The 22,985-nt window shown below is 43.1% G+C and overlaps 1 protein-coding gene across 2 annotated transcripts; it reads right to left on the bottom strand.

Moving 5' to 3' along the window:
- Positions 1-2,996: 2,996 nt before the first annotated feature.
- Dbp21E2 (putative ATP-dependent RNA helicase Dbp21E2) lies at positions 2,997-21,364 on the bottom strand. Of its 2 annotated transcripts, none has more exons than XM_075867193.1 (7): positions 21,202-21,364; positions 18,946-19,356; positions 13,739-14,020; positions 10,746-10,868; positions 5,231-5,554; positions 4,414-4,659; positions 2,997-3,293 (listed from the first exon to the last, which is right to left on the bottom strand). In XM_075867193.1, the coding sequence occupies exons 1-7, from the start codon at positions 21,226-21,228 to the stop codon at positions 3,255-3,257; spliced, it is 1,452 nt and encodes a 483-aa protein (XP_075723308.1). In that variant the 5' UTR covers positions 21,229-21,364; the 3' UTR covers positions 2,997-3,254. The 2 variants fall into 2 exon arrangements, with proteins under 2 accessions (XP_075723308.1, XP_037274362.2); XM_037418465.2 differs by lacking the exon at positions 21,202-21,364 and adding an exon at positions 19,479-19,653.
- Positions 21,365-22,985: the final 1,621 nt, after the last annotated feature.

The raw sequence follows: 22,985 nt of genomic DNA, 5'->3' as shown, positions 1-22,985 counted from the left end.
CCGGTTCCTGAAACAATGTGTATATCACTGAGCAGCGCGCTAGTCTTTAAAGAAGGCCTGCAACACTTTCTTGAGTAACCACCATATGGCTCCATTAAATTAGTTGATCGTCTCACAAACTGACCGCCGCTGAAATTCTTAGAATTAGAACGACCGGAGCTACACGCTAATGTTTAGGGAGAGCTAGATGGCCCGCGGAAATGATTAGAATTAGAACGACCGGAGCTACATGCTAAAGTTTAGCGAGAGCTAGATGGCCCGTGAAGTTCTTAAAATTAGAACGACCGGAGCTACATGCTAAAGTTTAGGGAGAGCTAGATGGCCCGCGGAAAAGAAGTTATGACATTTCTTCCATTTATGCACTTGAAAACCATAGCCAGCTTTTTTTTTTTTCTGTATATTCCACGGTCATTATTTGAAGGGTTTGCTTTGGGCACCGGAAACATCAAGGTGGTCCAGTGCATATGTCTCTGCCATATGTCATTTGTTACTTCTTAATGAGACGCGCTAAAGCCTAGTTTTTTCAACAGCCTTTCAGTTAATCGCTTGCGCAATTAAAACTCCTTGGTATGCCAGATCTGCCTACCTTATATAGGTGTTCCCTCGGTGAGCTGTTAAATTAATGCTAAAGGTGCTTTCAGAAGATCACATGATTTTGCTAACTCATTCCTTTTAACTGGCATTAGGATGACTGAATACCATTTCAATTATATAGAACAGGAAAGCTACAAGACGTTCCCTGTTAGTGCAGTCTGCAGCTACATCAATTATATTGCTTGAGTCTCCAAGTTGAGTGCAGCAAGAGTTCGAAATTCCAGCGGGTTTGGAGTACATAGACGTGATTTTTGACGCAACACTGAAAACAAAAAAAAAAATGGGCGAAGCATGCACCAAGTTACGCAAGCTTTGAAACAGCGAAAATGGATGATTCTGAAGACTGATATCCGGTTGCTTCGAAGTTGTTCTTAGGCTTTAAATAGGTGGTGCAGCTTGTTTCTCAGTTAATTCTAGATGCTGACTAGGGTGTGGCAAGGTGATTCTAGGTTGTTTCTACGTTTCTGATTCTCAGCGCAGTGATATTCGAGTTAAACCACACAGAGTCAGAGACACGACAAGAGCTTGTCGTGCGTGTGTGTAGGCCTTCTATCAATTTAGAGTCTTCTCACAGCTGCCGTTACCTTTCCCGATCACTACTATTTTCTCATTGTATGCACTCTGGGTGTTCTGCTCGCAGTTGCCGCTTCGCATTTTGTTAGGTGATGATGATGATAATGCCTCAGAAATGGCTCATACCCACTCACGGGGATTGGCCAAGAATTGGTTATATGAATTTAACTGTTGCTTTCTTTCTTTTTAGTGGAAGTTGTGTGCAGTGAGATTCACCGAACCTTTGTGGCACATATTTGTTTGTTGGGCTAACTGTTTCTTTTGCAGTTTTCGTGGACCAGTGCTGAGCAGTGGGATTTACCCGACCTTTATCATAAAGTTTTTCACAAAATGACCTAAAGGGAAATATGGCACTAGTGAGCTGCTGGATGCAAGGGAATGCTGGGATACGCGAGCTTCGAACTTGACTCGGATTTGTGTACCTCGAGGATGCGTCTGGCTTCACGTTAAAATGGTTGATTTCTTACGAAAAGAGTATGTAATAAGCTATTTGTGTTTTGCCATTGCACAGAAACATGTGTTATTTAACACTCAAAACTTCTGCGTCGATGTAAAATTTTACAAAGCGTAAAAAGTAACCAGTGGCCGCTAAACTTGGCAGGCAGACGACAAAGCCAGTGTTTCCTCTGCCATTTACGTCCTGTTTTTTTTTTTTTTTTTTTTTTTTGCCATTTGGTTGAGCCATTAAGGTGAGTGGGCTTTTATTTTAAAATATAGTATGCATGAACGAGATCTGTTTATAAAGTTTTGTTTCAGAGAAGCTTAATTTGCGCAGTGGCTTTCGAGCTGTAGTTTTGCTCGACACCAGCCAACACAAGCATTGCAGGCACATATACCGTCATTCCCAGCGCTCCAACCTTAAGAAATTCGCATAAACGGTGGCGCCATATTTCCCTCTAGGTGTTTTTACGAGAAGCACTATGCGCTTTATGATGGTGATAGTTTTTTGCCAAAGGGTGGACAAGGAATGATTCGCTTAACAACTTCGCTATTAGGAATTGTTGACTGCTTTGTTGTTGAATACAATGACCAAGCTTGCAGAACAAGAAGCAGGGCTCTATCGTAGCGCAGAATAATATTCTGATTGCTCCACATCTTCGCATCTTGAATCACTAGCCCTGCCCATGACGGGGGCTCTAGCGTATCATGAAATAGCATTCCATATTTCGTGGTATGGTACAGGCACCCAGATGGTGGTGTTATGACGGTCATCATGAGACACACAATGCAGCCTCGAGGTAAGAGCACCACATAAAACTAGACTCTATGCACAAGGCAAACAGCTAAAGGAAACACTCCAAAGCTATCAATTTGTGTTTTATTGTTTGTCTTTGCCACCTGGCATCGCGAGCCCCGTAAAGCTTGGCTAAACAATGCGGAGAATATTTACAATAAAAGAGACATAGTACAGTGAGACAGCATGAATGACACATCTGTATTTACAAGTCACCTAATCTTCACAGTATATTAAGCAGAACACTGGGCATGCTTAAGATCTCTGACGAACTTCCGTAGCAAGTCTGGGAGACAGGATACGAAATCTAAGGCAAGATTTGTACGCAACTAGTTTCAGTTTTGATTTCAAACTCTGTCCTGATCAGTGTCATATTTCGAAGAATCGCTACAAGACAAAAAAACAAAACAAAGAGTGTGCTACAATCGTGTAAATACAGTAAGTTCTTCGGCGTCTGTGTTCAACCAACCGGTTCATAGAGCAATGTCCGTGCTATTTGAAAGAAACCTGAAACACGTTCAAAATAAATAATTGGGTCTTTGGATTAATTTAGTGTGATGAAACTGGCAGCCACAAAAAAAAATAACGTACCACATAGAGAGGCATAAATTCGGTGCATAATATTTTCAGTGTCTACACTGAACAAATCCAGGGTGTAATACAGTTGGAGAACACACTTCCAGTGGTTTAGGTAGAGTGGCTGTCCTGGCAACTCCTCACTTTTAGATCCTATTGGCTAGTGCAACGAGGCCATTTTCAATGCTCGTTGGTTATGGAGATGAGACTTTCACGTCCTGTTGGCTCTCTTCTTCATCTGTCCGCCTTGCTGGTACAGGAAATGCTTCTTGGGCCATCACCTATCATTGATGGGCCTTGCCTCACGGGCAGCTATCTGCATGAACAACACACAACAGTGGGTGTTACGAACATATTACACTCAAACCTCATTATAAAAAAGTTGCATCCTACACAAAAATACAGTTTGTTATATCCGAAAATTCGTTATAATGGTTTATTCCTTACACGATATCTATTACAAGACTATATTTCATTTACCTCATTATAACTGATATTTCGTTATATCTGGGTTCGTTATATCGAGGTTTGGACTATTTATAAAATACAAATTACAGTATAAACCGTTTATAAGGCCAGTTAATGGAGTCTGGAATGTTCAAGCCACAACAAAAAAAGTCGTGCACACAAAGCTGCTGCTGCACGTACCCAACAATCGAGGTGCGTGACACGGATGTCTGCACCCCTTTTTAATTTTTAGAGTGCCACGTTTCAAACAGAAAAACCAATAATAACAGGTCATCCTCGACTGCTGACCAAAATGTTGCAGGACTGAATCCTGGCCACAGTGGCTGCATTTCAACACAGGCAAAGGCTAGAGAGGTCCGTGCACTTAGATTTAGGTGCAAGTTACAGCAGCAACTCCAGGTGGTCAAAATTTCTAGAGCCCTCCACCCCGAAATTTCTTATCGTGCTTTTTGGGACATAAAACCCCGACAGCTATTATGCTATTATTAATAACAGTGCTTTACAGCAAGTAGACAAAGGAATACAAAAATATGCACAGCAGAAAAGTACATGAAATTTCACACACACACATGCACGCACGCATGCTTGCACATACGCACACACACACACACACACACAAATTGAAGTGTTGCAATATGCAGTCTTTTGATGCTCAGTGTGGACTGTAGTGCAAGCCACTCACAAGAAGCAAAGGCAGGTCATCTATCAGGTCAAGTTCACTAACTTGCGATAAAGCTTTCTGCATCACTGATTTACTGAGTTGTAAACTTGATACTCCAAGACTCAATTAGTTTTTCAACCTTCAAAAACTTATTAAGGTAGCGTTTATAGAAAATCTCCTTCCAAGAGTTCCTAGACAGGTTTACAATTTTCCTTTTGCCTGCAAGAAACTCTGTGAGAAATGGTTTAAAACCAGAGGTCCACAGCTTAACCTTTGTCTTAAAATGAGAACAGAGGCCGACTCTGACCTCAATACTCTGCGCCAAATGCACGTCGGCCACAGACGCCACGAGACTAATGACTGTGGCATGCGGGCTTCCCTGCAGGCGACCCACGCGGCCCGCTCGGTGCAGGTAGTCGGCCACGTCTGCAGGCAGGTCAAAGTTAATCACGCGGCTGGCACGTGACGTGTCTAGGCCCCGTGATCCCAGATCGGTGCACACCAAGAAGTCCGTCTCGCCCTTGGCAAAGCGTGCATATTGTTGTCGTCGTTCCTGAAACGAGATATCAAGCGTGAATCTCATTCAACAAGGAAAAGAGTCTGCAAAGTTTAACTGCGATTCTGTTAGGCAAACATTCACAGTGAAACCTCATCATAATCAACTTGCATCTTATACGAAATTAACTTCGTTATATTAAAAAAAACTGTTATAAAGATGTTTTCTTAACACTGCATTTATTGCCAGACTATTCTTCATTTACTTCGTTTTAACCAATCTTTCGTTACATACGGGTACGTTATATCGAGGTTTGAGTGTACTTCCACTCGTATGTGCCCAAGAAATCATCTGGATGGAACCAAACCCCTGCCTACATGGCCAGCAATTTAGATTGTCAGATCTTAACCTGCAGGTTGTGGGCTCAGATCTCACTGACAAAACGGGTAATTTTTCATCCGCTTCAATGCATTTTAGTTTACATACAATTCATAAAAATAACAACTGACGTCTTTTACCATTTCCCTGGCTTAACTAACTGCTAGTCAGATTCATTTGGCTGTTTACAAAGCCAATGCCACTTCTGAGATGATACAAGCTTCGCTTAAGATTGGTTCTTCAACCGCACCTGCGCAGGCATTTCCCCGTGGAGGCAGGCGGCCTCCATGCCATTCTCGCGAAGCAGGTGGCCCAGCCACTTGCAGCAGGCGCTCGTGTTGGCAAACACCAACTGCGCCTGGCCCCTACTCCGCAGCAGTTCCATCAGCTTGGCCATCTTGGCCGCAGGCCGCACGCGGAGGAATCGGTGCTCCACGTGGGGCAGCAGCCGGTGGAGCTGCGGGCTGGTGATGCGCAACAGGTCCGCCTCCTGGTCACCCAGCAGATGTGACAGGGCATCATGATCGGGTCGTGCCGCGCCCACCAGTACCAGCTGTGTGTCTGGACGTACCATCTGTTAAAGAAGTAAAAAAATAAGGAAAAAACATGCACTTTGATTGGAGTAGCAGGGCGGCTGGTTTGGAAAGTTCGGACACATCTACCCTCCACAAAAATCTTTCCATTTTGTATGCATCTATGTATACATGCACACATACCTGCACAAACACACATAAAATAGAGTCGAAGTCCCCCCACTCGCCACTGCCTAAGAAATACGCCTAGGGGTGCCCCTAATCACACATTTTTCGTATTTCAATGATCTGTACTTACTAACACAAATTAGTGCATAGTCGGTGGCAAGAATACTGCAGCTGGACGTCCCTTAGAAATGCCTACAGATGACCTACTGACCCTTTGATAATTAGGACAACTAGATAATGAATTGCAAGAAGCAAATTGAAGTCACTAACTCAGGCATTTCTGGTGTACGCTCCACCATAACCGGACTAACATGTACAGAGGGGAGCATGCAATAAAAACACGAACACTGCGGTGCGTCATTTTCATTTCGAAATGACCTTAGTGGCACTAAAACGATGCTAGAGTTTGATTGTATCGACCTTTGATCAACTGTATTGGCCCTTGATTGTATCGACCTTTGATCAACTGTATTGGCCCTTGATTGTATCGTGGACGACACTAGCTACCGTATTTACTCGATTCTACCGCGCCCTCGATTGTAACGCGCACCCGATTTCCACCGCGAAAAAAAAAAAAACGTAAGACATCAATTGCAACGCGCACCCATTTTTCTCGCCGGCCCGCACGATCACACCACTCGAAAAAACTACTCCTTTCGGGAGCGTATTCTATTTAAATATGAGGTACGGGCGAAGCTTGTGCCCATCTGATGTGTAACAGAGCTTTCCGTCACGGTAGTTTTACCGTGGACCGATGTCAGCACGCGAACTTGCTTCGCCCCCTTCTTCTCGACGGTTGTGGTGCCAGCCATGTCGAAGTAAAGAGGCGTCTGATGGGCATTTCCGATTTGCCCAAGCAGGTAGCCGTTGTTGCGCCGCAAGTTTAGGACGAACCTCTGAAAACTGTGAAGCTTTTCATCGTACTCCTCCGCAAAACTTTTCGCATATGCATGTTCCCCTTCGTAGGGAAAAGCCTTTCCTCTAAATAAAGTTAGTTAGCCAGCACCTGCTCGCTTTAAACTGGCTCTGCATTAGACCTTTTTCCAAGACTAATTGCATAGCCCGCACTTGGAGCAGTTCTGTCCTCACGGGCCGCTGTGCCGCTCGCTGCTCAAGCACATACTTGCCGAGCAGCTCTTTAATTTGCGGAAACCGACCCTGCTGTTGTCCACTGAAGCCTTTGCGTGAAGCTTTGCTGTCGAGAATCTTTTGCTTTTGTTTCCGCCGGTCCCGCACGCACGTTTCGGGAACTCCGAACGACCGCGATGCGGCCCGATTTCCGTCCGTTTCTGCACACGCCATGACTTTTCTTTTAAAAGCGGCATCGTGGTGCTATCGAGTTTTTGGAGTCGGCCCTTCCACGCCGTCGATGCTAATGCACTACTAGATGACGAACTCCTCAGCACACGTACGAAGTGCCGCACATGGGAAACACACAGGCAGAAATGGCCGACGCGCCATGCCGACGCACGTAGGGGGCGGCCATTTTGAATTTGTCGATGGCAATAGATTGACCGTAATTTTTTTGTTCGTACTCGATTCTAACGCGCATGCGATTTATGAACTCGCCTAACCGAAAAAAAGGTGCGCGTTAGATTCGAGTAATTACGGTACTTTTGTGTTATCATCCTGGCTAGAATTGCTTGAAATTAAATGCAAAACAATAGGAAACACAAATTTCCTAATGTTTGTGTTTCTGGCCAATGCCTCGGTACAATGTAGTTAGTGCGCAACATTATTTCTCATTCATAACGCTTTGAGGGTTGAATTTTTTCACCAAATGTGACTCTCAAGGGTCAATTTTTTTACTACTCATTTAAATTCTTCGGGTGAGTCTATTTCAGATAAATATTGTAACTTTTTAAGGGTGAACATAAAATTTTTAAAAATGTGTTGCTACATACACATATTCATGAGAAGCACCAACATAAATTCTCAAAAAATCTGTCGTCGAGCTTGCTACTACTGTCGTCGAGCTTGCTACTGTCGTCGAGCTTGCTTCGCATTTCCGCCAGTGGACAAGGAGAAGCCTCTCCTGAAGAATTTGCCACAAAACCACAGGCCCAGAAGCAGTTGGCGATGGTCTCATTTTTCACGCGGCCCCCCTCTCGCGCTAGCATGTGGACGGCACTAATTAAACTCACCTCGTATAGCGAGGACTTATCCATGCACAGAATCATGCGCTGAACAAGATGCTTCCTGTACAAGACCTTCACATTTTTGATTATGCCCTGGTCCATGGGCTGCGACACAGACTTAGAGTTTGCGGGCAAGTATGCAAGATGGATGGCACTCAAGGCTGATGCGTCCATGTGGGCACTGCATTGGTCTACAAGGAACACCACCTTGCGGTTTGATGACGCAAACTTCTGATCCAGTTTGCTTATCCAGTCCCTGAAAATGTCAGACATCATCCACGCTTTTCTGTTTGAAGCATAGTCAAGGGGAAGGGTCCTGATGCCTTTAAAGCACCTAGGCTTAGCGGCCTTCTTAATCACAAGACGGCGACAACGTGCAACGTTCAGTGCCAGTCATGTTTGCGGCGATCATAACTGACACCCTTTCCTTACTTTGTTCACCGCCAGCACAATCATCGTTTTTAAACGTCGGAGTCTTGTCTGGTAGCAACCGATAAAAAAAGTGCAGTCTCGTCTGCGTTAAAGATGTCTTTTGGCTAATACTCCTCGAGGTACTTGCGAAGCTTCTCTGTTTTCCACGCAGCACATGTTTCCTGGTCAACTGACGCCTTCTCTCCACACATGCCCTTGAAAACCAGGTCATGACGCTGTTTGAAGCGCATCAGCCATTCATCCGAAGAAGCGCTTCTCTCCACACATGCCCTTGAAAACCAGGTCATGACGCTGTTTGAAGCGCATCAGCCATTCATCCGAAGAAGCGAAGTCCTTGATGTCAAACATTGATGCAAGCGATAAGGCTTTTGCTGAAACGACCTCGCCACTGAGAGGAAGTTTGCTGTTGCGTGTCTCTTTGATCCAAATCAGCAGCGCCTTCTCCAAATCCGGGTAAGCGCCAGTGTGCATTCGCTTCCGTGACATCTTGAACTTGTCATTCGCAAAAGCATCCATTACCGAACACTTATTTTTTATGAAATTCGAGAGCGTGTTAGGCTTAATGCCGTACTTCCGTGCAATGTCTTGCTTGGCAAGGCCTCCCTGCTCCACTTCTTTCAGAACTTTGACTTTCGTCGCCAGATCAAGTGTTCGGTACGAGTCACGTTTTGTCGATATCCAACGACGCGACCAGCCGAACACGGGGAAACTACCTGCAATACGCAGCTGACACTGTAAACGAAACACAAGGAGAGACGAGACTCGAGGGAAAAAGACTGGAACAGTGGAACGGATAGTTCGATGTTCGACACGGGGACACTGACTGAACAATCTTGCCACTTCATGCACTGTGGCACTGCGCACAACGGCAACGGCGACAACAGTGCACTGCGGACAGCTACGATGGTGACAACAGCAGTGCAGTAGCTGTTCTGGCACTTAAATTGTGCATTTTATTAAAAATAATGGTTGCCTTGAGGTTCTAGGTTAAAAAATAAGTTCTAATTAACCAATATTGTGGGCTTTCAACTTTGAATTATCGAGCATTTTTTTCTATGGGGTTGCATACAAACCTGACGGGACGACCTCTTGACTACTGATTAACCGAAAATTCCAATTTAGCGACTTTGAATTATCAGGAGTCTACTGTACTTATTTCCGCATTATAGCAGCACATGGCAAGTAAGAGGAATAATCAAAAAAGGTTCCCGTTCTTAACATACAGGCGATGATGACCTAGAATCGAAATTAGTTTCGGTTGTAACGTCTTTCTGAAAATTACCCCCACGTATTTCTGCGAACCTAGCTTTCCTGCACAGCTTTCAAGCACAAGTGTAAAGCCACCGTGGCACACCGGACTCCGATTCCATTTTCTTCAAAGAAATTTTAAATAGTTCTTCATGTTTGAAATACGCTCATTCTTCAGACCCCCTTCCCTCTATTTTTTTTGCCATGTGATTTTAGGCGGTCGATCTACACTTATGTCGGCTTACAATCGTCTAAACATGGTATGTGTCCATCATCAACCATATTGAAATCGTTCGCCGAGGACATACAAGGACGTCACTGACCTCGACAGGGTTGAAATCTAGGAATGGGCGAACAGTAAATTCAAGGCCCGAAAGTAACAGTGATTTGGTCAAATAATTTCTAATCCCACAGCTCAAAGAGTAAATGTGATTACTACATGTTTAAAAAATAAAATGAGCATTTTTGACATGGCCCTAGTAACTTTCAAATGTTTTCACGAATTAGAGCCAGGCTTCTCCAAATGTCACTTTTTTTTTTTTTTTTTTCATAAGCAACTCTGAAAAGTAGCAGGGTGCAAGCTATAAGTGGTAAAATATATTGTGTTTTGAAATTCGATATGTTTGCACATATAAACCTGTATAACAAGCTTCTAAACATAATATAATAATTATAATAATAATAATAGCCCACATGAAGGTAATATGGGCATTTAAACTTCTAGCATTGGTTAGCAGCAGTGCAGTTTTTCACTAGGAAAATTTTTCGGCACAATGCCCTCTTGATGCAGTGAAGTTATCTTTCCAGAAAACTTGCATGTGGTACTTCACACACCTATTGATTTCCTTTGAATACATCAAGATTTCTAAAGTTCTAAATTTATGTCAAAGCCAATTCAAATACCGTTACACTGATACACTCATCCGAATAATTCAGACGCTTGAATAAATGTAAATGCCTATTAACAGTTTCGTGCAAGATGGGGCACACCCTATACGTAATTTCCAATGCATTGTCAGCACGAGTGTAGTCAGGTAGTGTGCCCAAATGACTACATAGTTATAACACCTGGATATAACAAAATATTGGTTATAAGAAAGTATATGAAAAATAGTCTAGCAATAGAAATATAGTTCGGAGTGTACATTAATAATAAATTTTTTGATATAGCAAACTTATTTTCGTGTTATAACTTTGTTATAATGAGGTATAAGAGTACTATGACGGGTTTTAAGAAGCACTGTACCTCATCCACAATGCCGGTGATGGATTCGAGGAAGCTGCCGTCGAGCAAGGTGTCCACCTCGTCCAGCACCAGCCGCGTGACACGCCGCAGGTCCGTATGCCGGAGCACACCTGGAGTGGAAACCTGCATAAATTGTTTTTTGAGCCGTTGCCACAGACATCAGTGGCTTTGCGAAATGCACTGGCACGATTGTTTGCCTGTCCATACAGACAAAACTTATGTAAGAACGCAGTAGCATGAAAGGGGTACCGACACAAAATTTCGCGGCCGAGATTGCCTGCGAGATCCATTCCTGTGAACATGCGTATGTCATCTACAAAATATCAAGGGCGAATATTGTTTGGAAGGTATTTTATTGCAATACTGAACTTCGAAACTTTAAGATACTGATACTATCTAAAGGGATCTATTGGGAACCTCCCTGCTTCCCAAACCTCACAACGCTGGAGTCAATAAAAACAAGCTATGATGACCTCATAGCTGCCATTTTTCTTTTGTCCTGTTGGTTCCCGCAGTTTATACTTCCCGGCGGCTGGTCGCTAATGCCTTGCCGCTCCTCCTCGTTAAAAATTTTGTTTGGCGACACTGCAGTCCCATTTCCCATTCGAAAGGAATTCTCGATGTGGATTATGTCGAAATGCGTCCCACTTCTGTTTGCCGCTGTGGTCGAGAGGTGCACACGCTAGGTGGCGATAGCTGCACCCGGTGGCTCGTCGTTTTTGGAGCTCTCTCAAAGCGAAAGTGGTCGATGTTGAGGGGCCTGTAATGTATTATCTTTCGCATGCTGCAGCAAATGATGTGCCGTGCTATGACTAACAAACCCCCAGCAACACATTGCATTAAAAAAAAATTGCGAGGCCACAGTTTTTGTGTCCATTTAATCACTAAAGCATTGCCACTGGGAGCATTTAAAAGAGTGTTTGTTTATTGTCTTCCCCGCTCGTAAACAGTACTGCATTTCTATATTTTTTATTGTTTTTCACACTGTCTCTGGGCATATTATTTTGATACTAAAGGCGTTTATTGGGCACATGTTTGTCCTTTACACGTGTTAAACACCATGTAGCGTAGCTCTTCGGTTGTGGGGACTCGGCTGGACTGTGATCTGTGATTTGGGTGTGGTCACTTCAACGTGTTTCAGGCATGGGCAGGAGGGATGCAGAAGAAGCCCCCCTACGGCCTCACCAGCACTTGCCCTTACCAAACCTACAATACACTCAAGCCTCATTATAACAAAGTTGCACCTTACAAGAAAATAAGTTTGTTATATCTGATAATTCATATAAGGGTTGATTTTTAACAGTATATCTAATTCAAGGCTATTTTTAATTTACTTCGTTATAACCGATACTTTGTTATATTCGGGTTTGATATATTGCGGTATGCGTGTAGTGCTTCCTTTCCCCCCCTCCCCCCATCGCAATAAAACAGTGGCTTGCACTTCCCACGAATAAATCCTGCCGACGACCATGATTTCAGGGCCTACTAAGAAGTATTGTTATTAATTGAAGCATCACGATATTTATAATTTGTACATTTGTTATTGTTTCCAAAGTTATAACTAATTACTAAATGCCTTTTGTTGCCATTTTTTCGCACTTATCGAGATGTAATTTACTAAAATGATGTCTACATTCAGCCATGTGCTATGAGGCCTTCTTCTGTATACTATGTACCTCCATGTGTATACAAACGTGATTGCGAATAAAGGTTTGACTGATAGATCCTTGAGCTAAGTGTATAGTCACTATAACGCAAAAGGAAAAAGAATAAGTGTTGTTATGCACAATACATTCACACAGAAACAGACACACACACACAAAATCTTCAGGAGCGATTCGTGTAGTACTAAATCTTGCACCAAATGCAACTCCATAGCTGTGAAACTTGAGGAAGTGCATAGCATAGGCACCCAGCTTCTCAAGGAAAATATCAAAATCATGTGATCAATATAATATACACAGCGTACTTATCAACATACACCGCCATTAGAGGTATCTCGACGTTCATTTTAACACACTGTTTACATGGAACAAACACACTGACACTGCCATAGCCAAAGCTAGTAGGACATTTTACTTCATTCGCGAGAATTTCAAACAGGCGACGCAAAATTCCAAGGAAACTATATTTTTTGCAGGTCATGTCTATGCCTCTTTATGCATGCATAATATAGGACCCCCACCAGAACTATCGTATAAATAAAATAGAAGAACAGAACTTCAGAACCAAGCAGCAGGGTTCGTTTTAAATAATTATGGCCCCTTTGAGATTGGAAGGCCACTTTGAGATTGGATCGGCTCCGCATATGTCGACGGAAACTACGACTTAAACTGTTCCACCAGATGTATCGCTCTAACACGTGTATCAATCACAATAGCTACCTTGCTGAATAACACTACACATCCACTCGCTGTGATAACAGCAAAAATATCTGTACATCCAAATGTAGAACTAATACTTTTTTTCTACTTGTTCTTTCCTTAAACAATAAGAGAGCAGAGCAGCTTAACAACTATGTTTTGAAGTTTTCCTTGCATTATGTCCGTACTACATGTATTGAGAATGTGTTTGTTGATCCTTACTAATGTTATGGTGACTTTTGTATATGCGCGTATATATCCCTGCTACGCGTTCCCTTGCACTGCTTATGTTTTTGTCCCCCCCCCCCTCCCCGCAAGTAATGTAAGTAATGCCTATATGGCGATGTGGGTAATCTGTAAATAAATAAATAAATATACTAGCATGATATTCTGAGTTCAGCAGCCTATGTGCCAAACTGTAATTAGGAGCAGATGCCTCTCTGTCAGGCTGCACAGCCTTTAGCCTCTGCTCCCGCAAGATTTTTCAAAACAATAAACTTGAATTCATTTCAATTTTGCAGGCAAAATGGCAGGTGCAGCTATTCTTTGGACGGGGCTCGCGTAATTTTCGCAGTCGTAACTAATTATAAAGAAACTGAACCTCCACTTCCTACTCCCAAGCACACCTACCAGCAGCTGTGCTTGTTCTACGTGAGCGGTCTGTACGTGGCTTGACAGAAGGCACGCTTTGAGGTTGCAGGCGTTGGTCAAAGCGTGTGCCACAGCGGCCAACTGCGCGGCCAGCTCCCGGCTGGGTGCCACAACCAGGGCCTGCGGCTGCCGCTGCTGAAGCTGCTGCAGCATCCCTTGAAGCAGGGGCAGCAGGTAGGCCAGCGTTTTGCCACTGCCGGGTTCGGCCAGGCACAGTACGGGGCGCTTCGTTTCTTGCGTCAGCACTTCCAGGCATTCAACCTGGGACAAGATTTGCGAAAAAAATTAACGACGACTCAATCGTTGGATCGAGACCTGAAAGAAGATGATGCTGCATTTTTTATGTCACTATGGAGAACTGGCAGCAGCATCACATTTGTTTATTGTTTTATTGTGGCGAAAGCCTTACCTGCCTCCTCAGACCTTGGGAAACGAGGCGAGGGGCACAAAAACTTAGGTGATTTTATAAAGATCACGCGAAAAAATCAGGGTTCAAGCAGGGATTTATTACACTCAAGCCTCATTATAACAAAGTTGCATCTTGCAAAAAAAATAAGTTTGTTATATAAGAAAATTCGTTATATAAAGGTTATTTTTAACAATGTCTATTTTTGCAAGATTATTTTTCATCTGCTTTGTTATATTCAATATTTTGTTATATCAGTGTTTGCTATATTGAAGTATGAGTGCAGCTATTATTTGCTATTAGCATGCTATTAGGGTTATTAATTACATGCTCAACTGCTGCGCATCACCCTATGCTGTCTTTTGTTTTCTTCGGTCCTTGAAATAACTGGCAGCGCATTACAAGACAAAGGCGTGCCAGCTACCCCCACTGGCATCCCTATTTGCAAGCAAGTGAAAGTGTAATTGGAAAGCATGTTTCTGAGCGGCAGTCAAGTATTCCACCAGAGAGCCATGCCAGTGCTTGAATCTACATTAGAACATACATACATTATTGAGTCCATTCAAAATCGATCAGCTTGTCAAACTATTCCCACGCAGCTAGCGTTTCATTAATGAAATCAGATCTCGGACTACTTGATTTACAGCTTAGAAGAAAAATTCCAAAAATTCTTCACTTGAACAATTCAATTACATAGGAGCTCATATCACAATCGTCATACATATCATCACGTCTTGATCATGAGCATAAAGTTTTCACTCCTCTCTGTCGCATTAATGTTTTTTCCGACTCTTTTCTGCCCAAAACCAGTGCCGAGTGGAACCGCCTTCCCTCCTTTATCTCCTGCATTGAAGACGCATCATCATTCAAAACTGCACTGACAAATTATGTTATGCACCTTGAATAACTTTTTGTTGTTAAACATGTATTCTCACTGACTTGTATTTTTATGTTCAACTTTTACTGCGTTTTTGTTGTATTGCCCACCCCCTCTGTAATGCCTTTATGTGCCCTGAGGGTAATCGAAATAAATAAATAAATACTCTACTGGCAGTCAAGTATTCTACCAGGGAGCCATGACACTGCTGGAAACTGCATTGGAACATGCTCTATACAAGCACTACATCAGGAGAGGAGTGATGTCAAAATGTTATTTATTTGTTTTGTTATTTAACTGCACAATCTCGCGGCCCAAAGGCTTTACAGAGAGAAGTGACCCAACTGTGTATCAATAATTGCAACTTCGAAACTGGCACAGTTTTTGATTGCAGCAACAGAGGCGAGATGGTGGGTTCCAGTCACTGCTTGTTTGCGACAAAAAAGAAGTGTGGCAATAGTTAGTACGGCAAAAGAAAAATTTAACCTTAACATTATTATTGAATCATGAAGATGCATAGTCTAGGGGGAAGGAAAAGTCACTGCTTGTTTGCGACAAAAAAGAAGTGTGACAATAGTTAGTACGGCAAAAGAAAAATTTAACCTTAACATTATCATTGAATCACGAACATGCATAGTCTAGGGGAAGGAAAAGATTACTTCCATGAGCTGAATTAATGTAAAATATTTGTGTAAGAGGCTTAAGCGGAAATACTTACAGTGTCACTTATACTAGTGTTACACAGAGCTCTGTTAATCACGACAAAGCCCGACTGGGAACGAAGCTTTATAAAGTAGGCAGGTGCAAATAGCGAATTTTAGGTTAGAAGTGGATAGTGATTTTTGTCATATAATTTCAAATCGAATTCGAATAGTATATACTACATCTTATACGTGGAATTTGCATATTTTTCATGACCATTCTTTTTAAAACTTTTTAAAATTGAAACAAGGCTTGTGCAAATACCATTCTTTTTGGTTCAAAGGAAGTGGAAACAACTTTGAATAGTAGCAGGATATGGCTTTCAGTAGAATGCAAGTGATAACTTGTTCAATATGTTACATTTTAAAATTTACTATACATAGAGCATATAAGCCATTATAGTAAGCTTTTAAACTGAAAAAAAAAAAGATAAATCATTGCAAGGGTATCACGTTCATTTAACTTTGTGGTGAGGCATCGTGGCAGTACAGATTTTCCCTGTAAAGGTGTATTTTTATTATATTATATTAGTTATTTATAGATACGGTGTTCTTTCTTCAAGATCTTGGGAGCGTGGTACATAACAGGTGAACTCAACAGAAAAATAACAATGGGAAACAAACATATGAATATCTTTATACACGAGCTTTCCAAGAAAGAAAAAAAAGGCAAGCGATGTTATTCTAACAAATTTCAAATCGAGCAGAGAATCCATTTAGCACAAGTAAAAAAAACAAGAAAAAAAGCACAAGAGACATCTCAGCTAGACAAGAAAACTGATTACTACTGAAGGTTCGTTACTATTCATGGCACAGCACCCCACTACTGCCATGAAACCACCTCTACAGGAGGTTATATGCAAACAAATTCAATATACAGTTGAATAGGTGCTTTCATGGCTTAGCACTTCCTTACTGCAGTGAAACCAGATCTACTGGGAATTAAATTCAGACTTGTATACATCTATCTGTTCATATTGATTGAAACTTTTAGCAATTTGAATTCGAATCGACGCGAATTTGAGCACACTAATATTTGTTCGAACATTTAAAGCATTCGAATATTCACACAAGCCTATTAAAAAGTTTTCTACACCAGCTTGAGCAAAGGAAGTCAATGACGATCAAGAAATTTAATACGGATTGCACCCGATCTTGATCAAAAGTCACCGCGTAACACTAGTATTATGTATTGGTAGACCTAAACTAGCTTTCATTGAAGAAACATGGACGTAGCAAAGGAATTAGAAAGCACAAAACGGACTGCACGGTTCTGAATGAATTCAAGGGCTGTAATTATTATGGAGCTAGATTAATCTCAGCCAGAACAAGCATATTCCAATTAAGACCTAATGAATGTTATGTAAAATTTAAAATTTAGGTGTGCAGGAACAGATTGGAAGTTATGGCATCGAAATCCAAGCATGCTGTCAGGGTTATTAATTACATGTTAAATGTGCACATTCCAAGACAAATTGTGAGTTATATACAAGCCAAGACAGCGGAAGGGAGTAACAGGGTTTAAAGTGTAGCTGTTAAGGATATAGAAAATGTTGTTGTTGGCTTTGGTGCCATTAATTACTCCCATAACATGACATTTAGAAGTTTTCTTTCGTGGGCAATTTGTTGCATCAGTTACAAATGGCATCGGTATCGTATTGCAAATTAGAAATGTCCTTAAGGTTATCAATAACATGATGCAGTATGCAATGACCAGTTAAGAACTTAATACTACTTTAATGCTGAAAAGTAAGGGATTGATGTTACTACCTGTAATGATGCATAGCAGGGGCAGGGAATCACATTACCTGTCACACCATGTGATATGAGTAATGAGTGAGCTGCGTAAAGCTTCCTCTCCATTAAAGAAGGCCTAGAAATATAATTATTCATCATCCTCAGCATAAGACACATCATTAAGAATATGTGCAGTTACGTAGGTGAACATTTGCTTCATAGATGCATAATGGATATTTCACTAAAGTCTGCACACCCTTTGAGAATATACTCAAACCTCACTATAACATAGGTCTGATTGATATAATAACGAAGTTGCATCTTACGAGAAAATAAGTTCTGCTTTGTCCAAAAATTCGTTATAAAGGTTATTTCCAACATTGCATATTTTGCAAGACTATGTTTCATTTACTTCGTTATAAGCGATTTGATTGATATGTGGGGTTTCACAACCCAAAACCACCATATGATCATGAGAGACGGACGCCGTAGTGGAGGGCTCTGGAAATTTCGACCCCCTGGGGTTCTTTAACGTGCACCCAAATCTGAGCACATGGGCCTACAACAATTCCGCCTCCATCGGAAAGGCAGACGCAGCAGCTGAGTACCTTAGCCACTAGACCACCGCGGCGGGGCTCGTTATAAGCGATATTTCTTTATATCTGTGTTTGTCATATTGAAGTTTGATCATACATGCAAAGTCAAATGTGAAAATCTTGACCCCGCAGAAATTCGTGGACGATGGAAGCTGGAAGAGATGAGGAATCGCGGAACTTGGGGTGTTGCTGGTGCCAACATTCTTGGCAAGTGGACTCGTCTTCGTCAAGGCTGTTGCTGCTTTCACATGATCCAAGCACTGTGTTCATTTCTGTCCCCTTTTGCATTTCTTCGGATTTCTGGATATCTGTGCTTGTGAGATTGTGTCCACTCAGTTAATTTCGCCATAATGTGCTGTGTATACAGTTCCCAAGTCTTTTGTGCCATTACTGTAATTCAGTATTGAGTTGACACAGTCTCATGTTTGAACAACCTTCTTTCTAAACAGAGAGCGTCTGATGACTTTGAAGGTGGCTTCTCAAAACTCTCATACGGTCATACGGTAATCCACTGGACTTGGTCGGTTTACAGCCTAAAAATACCGTAAAGTGACAAGCAGGTGCCCCCTCTCTTTTTTGGCAAATCTGATACACGCGCCAGATAAGTGCAAATGAGTGGCCTCACCCGAGCGCCCTTCTCCCTAATCTGGTTGGATTATACTCCACCGTACCGAGGACACTTCCCAGCATTTTACGATAAATACAAGCTCCACCCTCATCCATCACCATCTAACGCAGAGAGAATCAGCATAGACGCTCCATCTAATCAAATTTGCTCATTTAGGTCATGTTGCAGGGCTTCAAACAGTTCATATGCCGATACAAAGATGCGTTCGATTTGCTGGTTCCAGGTAAAAGGCGACACTGACCTGCACAGGACTCGGCCTGGTGATGGACATCGCTTGCAGCGCGGACAGCAGTCGCGGGTCCAGCCAGTCTGGAAACGGGTCCGCCTCTAGAGGAGGCGGCGCGTCGGCCAGCCGCCGCACCGTGAAGTGATCGCCGTCGCTCCGCGACGAGCGAGCCCAGCCGCCCGATGCGAGCGGCTGTCCCACTGTAGTCTGTCCCCAGTTCCAGTTACGCTCCGGCCGGCGGCAGGTGACCACGGGCCGACGAGTGTTGCCCAGTTGACCGAGCCGCTGCACCCTTGCTCGATCTTTCTCGATGAGCTTGCGTCGCAACTGGCGCATCTTGTGCTGAAGGTAGACCGGCGTGCGTAGCGTCGCCGTCCCATTCTCGGCGGCGGCGGCAGTCGCCAGCTGCGCGACACGGCCAACAAACTGCGAAAGCGTGCGTCCGAGTGGAGCGCGGGTGATTGATTCTTCATCAATCGCCGACCGTCACGAGCATTTTTCCATTTGGCATAATTTGCTACCCTGTTAAAGACAATCACTTCACGTACCTGTATTGAGAAGAGGTTGCGAAACAGGCGCTTATAACTAACGAACGCTGCCGCTGCTAATGACATGGTTCAGAAGCCGCACAGCTACCAAAACAACGTAATTCTTTAGTTTCCATGCGGTATCGCAATAAACACTTGCCATGCGGTACTCGCCTCGGCTTACATCGGCTTGCGATGGATCGTGACTCATGCGCTTGGCTCACTGCCGTCTGCGTCACAGGCGGCCGCCAACTGTGACGACGCCCGTTGGTTGCGGAAAGCTTCGGTTTTTCGCTTACTGATAAAAATGTGTGACAGCAATACGCTACTTTATAAAATGCTAAAGTGTATAGCATATCCTGATTGACAACTAAATCAAAGTCGTAGAACTTGAGAATCGGATACAAGGTGCAAATGCCAGAGGTTAGTCATTATGTGGAGCAGCTATTGCTCGGGGCTATGTCCGTCCATCGGCGACCGTCCGCCCCCCCCCCCCCCCCACTGCGCATGCCCCAACTGTCCCCCTCTCCTAGCGTGGGCGCTCGTATATAATGCTGCGCTCGCTCATTCCATTGCACTCTCCTAGTAGCACTGGTTGTTCACTTTGCGGCACACGGTAATACACACAAATGGGAGGGGGGGGGGGGGGTTGTAACATAAGCGGTACATAACATAAAAACAACTTAGAAGTGTGGCAGCTTGGGCTAGTTGGTACGACTGTGTCGTCGTTATGTTCTCGCGCTATCGTCAAAAAACAACTCCACGCACAAATGAAACATACACGGGAACACACGAATAGAAACAACAATTAGAAACACAACACCAGCGCTGCTTCGCATCCCCCCCCCCCCCCCATAGTTCCCCTTGGTGCGAAATGTAATTTTTGTAAAGAGCGTTTATCGTGTTGCCGTACTTCATGTTCAACGGAACGAATTACTGGCAAATTTTCACTCGACCACAGATCTGCCGAAGACAAGTTTGCCGATTCGTTTTGCTGGGGTTTCCTGTCTGCAGTGATGTTAGACTACACAGCATATTTTTTGAGGCGTCGTCATTTACTTCGGCCGACCGTCTGTCTTCCTCGTGTCTTCTCCGCCGGGGTCATGTCGCTCTGGTGTAAACGCGCCTTTAGCACAACGTAAAATTGGACGCGTTGAGTTGTTGTAAAATGCTAGCTGGATGAATCGCAAGCGTTATCTTCTGGGAAAAAAAAAAAATGAACTTTGTACAACAAAAACATGGCAGACTGCCTCGAGCAGTGCCAGCACATGGAAGCGCAGGTTTGTACGTAGCTACCCTCCCCACTTTAGGAACCTACAGGAGAAAGTTGCCGATTGTACACCCATAGCCACCGAAAAGCGGCAATTTAGAACAGGCAGCGCTCAACCGTGCGAACGTGGCAGCGGGAGCACCGACGACTGTGTACGGTCGACATCATCAGAGCAGATCGGCTGAGTGAAAGCGATCGATGTTCAGATGTGTCAGAGACACACGCTTCCATTGCATTATTCTTTTCACGCCATATATATAGAGCATACAATCGAACCACCATTCCGGCCGGGTGGCGCCGAGACGGTTCGCGAAAGCTCCTTATAATTATTAATTTACTATCTTCTCTACTAACAGTTATTTGCCTAGCTTTATCTTGTTGGCTGAAGTGCTGATAAACTGAACTGTAAAGCTCACATGACGAAAAAAAGCTTATTTTAAGAGGTGTAGAGAAGAAAACGTTCAGTCAACCTACTTTTGGTAAGGAAGGGCCGTGGCGCATCGCTCAAAGAGGGTGGCTAGATGTAAGAGTTGTGAAAGCCGGTTGCTCCTAGCTGATCCCGCAGCAGTGGCGCTGTAGTCGGAGGCACTGCCAACTTGCTCTCTGCGCCACTCGCGCATCGGCGTCATGCGGATATTTTCTTTGGGAAAGGGGGAGGGGAGAGCGTAAAACTGTGCTGAATCCACGGTGTAAGAAAACTATTCTTACACCGTGGCTGAATCACGGCTGGGGGGAGGTGGGGATTCTTGTTATACAGCACTCCTTCGGTCTGCCGAAGCCCGTGCACTCACGTTGGTCGATGCTGGATTCTCACCTACGAAAGAATTATATCAACGTGATGAACAACTTTACGTACGAATTCTCAATGCACGTATACCACACTGAATAATAATTAGCGGCATTAGTGCGAGCGTTTCGGCAGTCTTACAGCCAGACATAAATAGAGCGTCAATTTATGCGGGCTTGTTGGTGCGTACTGTATCGTTGGGAAAACAGCGCTGGTTTTGTCACTTCTGTGTGTCCCAGGCTAGCGCTGTTTTCCCGAAATATCAGAGACGGCTCAATCATCCGAAACGCAACAACTATTCAATGAAGAGCAAATGAGCTACTGTTTACATGCTTGGTAAAGGCAAAATGATTTCTATCTTCCTAATATTCATCTACATAATTATGGAGCAAAAAAAGAAAGCTTCAACATGCAGGACATTATATGATTTCGAAAGTTTTTTTTTTGCATTATTGCATGATAAGCTTTGATAAATTGCATTGTCTTGTACTGTTAACCGTAGCTTAATAGTGTGAGTAGCTTTGTCCATTTGTTCCTTATTGAATTACGCTTGAGGTCACGCCGTCACGGAGCGAGCATGTTCTTAAATTGGTATAGGAAGAGAGATAGTAATTATAGTTTCATAGTTTGAACCAAATTTAATTAGCGCCATATATATTATGATATAGTACAGCGGTGGATGTTTTTTACGCTATTGCCTGGGATAAATTCCCGTCAAACGAAAATAATCAGTCGATTGTGATGTAAACGAATTTTACCACAGATTTTGCGAATCGCTTACATGTTTAAAGCAGCCAATATCTGCAACACGCAATAGAGCTACGACAACCTGCCTACCAACTACCTTTGAATGCAGGTGAAATGCGCGAAAAACACGTGTCATCCTGCTTTAAATTAGCTGTTTACAGCTATATAGTCATGGTGTGTACAGCAGCCCCTCAATATCCACTTATCTAGTTATTTAACTGTGCAGCTGTATTGCAATATGACACGATGCGTGTATTTGTGTTATTTGTGCCTAAAATACACAAAGTTAGGCTCGCTGCGTTGCTCTAAATAATCGATTATGGTATAGTGTTGTGAAATAAAAAAAGAAAATAAAACATATTCAAAAGAATTCACTTACCAAGCAATTGTTCAGATCTTTAAGAGCTCTAAAATTAAAGCATTTAGTAATTTAGATTCTGGTATTTGTCATACACGCGCATAAAAACGCTTGCATGCAGCACTTGTTCGGATTCTCTACATTTAACTTGAGTCAAGATATGTGAGTGCGTTTTTTTTTAAATGGCCGAATTTTCTTTTGCATACTTGTGGTACGAGTCGGGGTACTCCCATATACTTTTTTTTCTTTTTGGCCCCACAATAAAAAAATCTGTAAAAAAAAAAAAAAGCTTCCGAACTGCAAATCGGTCAGCATGCCGGGGCATGAATAAGTGACACCTTTGCCGTGTATGTTCCGTACCTTGAA

The sequence above is a fragment of the Rhipicephalus microplus genome, chromosome 6 (assembly GCF_043290135.1).
Source record: "Rhipicephalus microplus isolate Deutch F79 chromosome 6, USDA_Rmic, whole genome shotgun sequence".
NCBI classification, from domain to species: Eukaryota; Metazoa; Arthropoda; class Arachnida; order Ixodida; family Ixodidae; genus Rhipicephalus; species Rhipicephalus microplus.
This window is presented reverse-complemented; position numbering and strand designations above follow the sequence as displayed.

What these genes read in the sequence shown, in the direction of transcription:
- Dbp21E2 (XM_037418465.2), bottom strand. Translation starts at nt 19,544, where the DNA reads ATGTCATTAGCAGCGGCAGCGTTCGTTAGTTATAAGCGCCTGTTTCGC. An exon ending in CCAGGCCGAGTCCTGTGCAG is followed by an intron (nt 14,021 to 18,945) that starts GTCAGTGTCGCC and finishes ATCTTGTCCCAG; the next exon opens with GTTGAATGCCTGGAAGTGCT. An exon ending in TAGAACAAGCACAGCTGCTG is followed by an intron (nt 10,869 to 13,738) that starts GTAGGTGTGCTT and finishes CAATTTATGCAG; the next exon opens with GTTTCCACTCCAGGTGTGCT.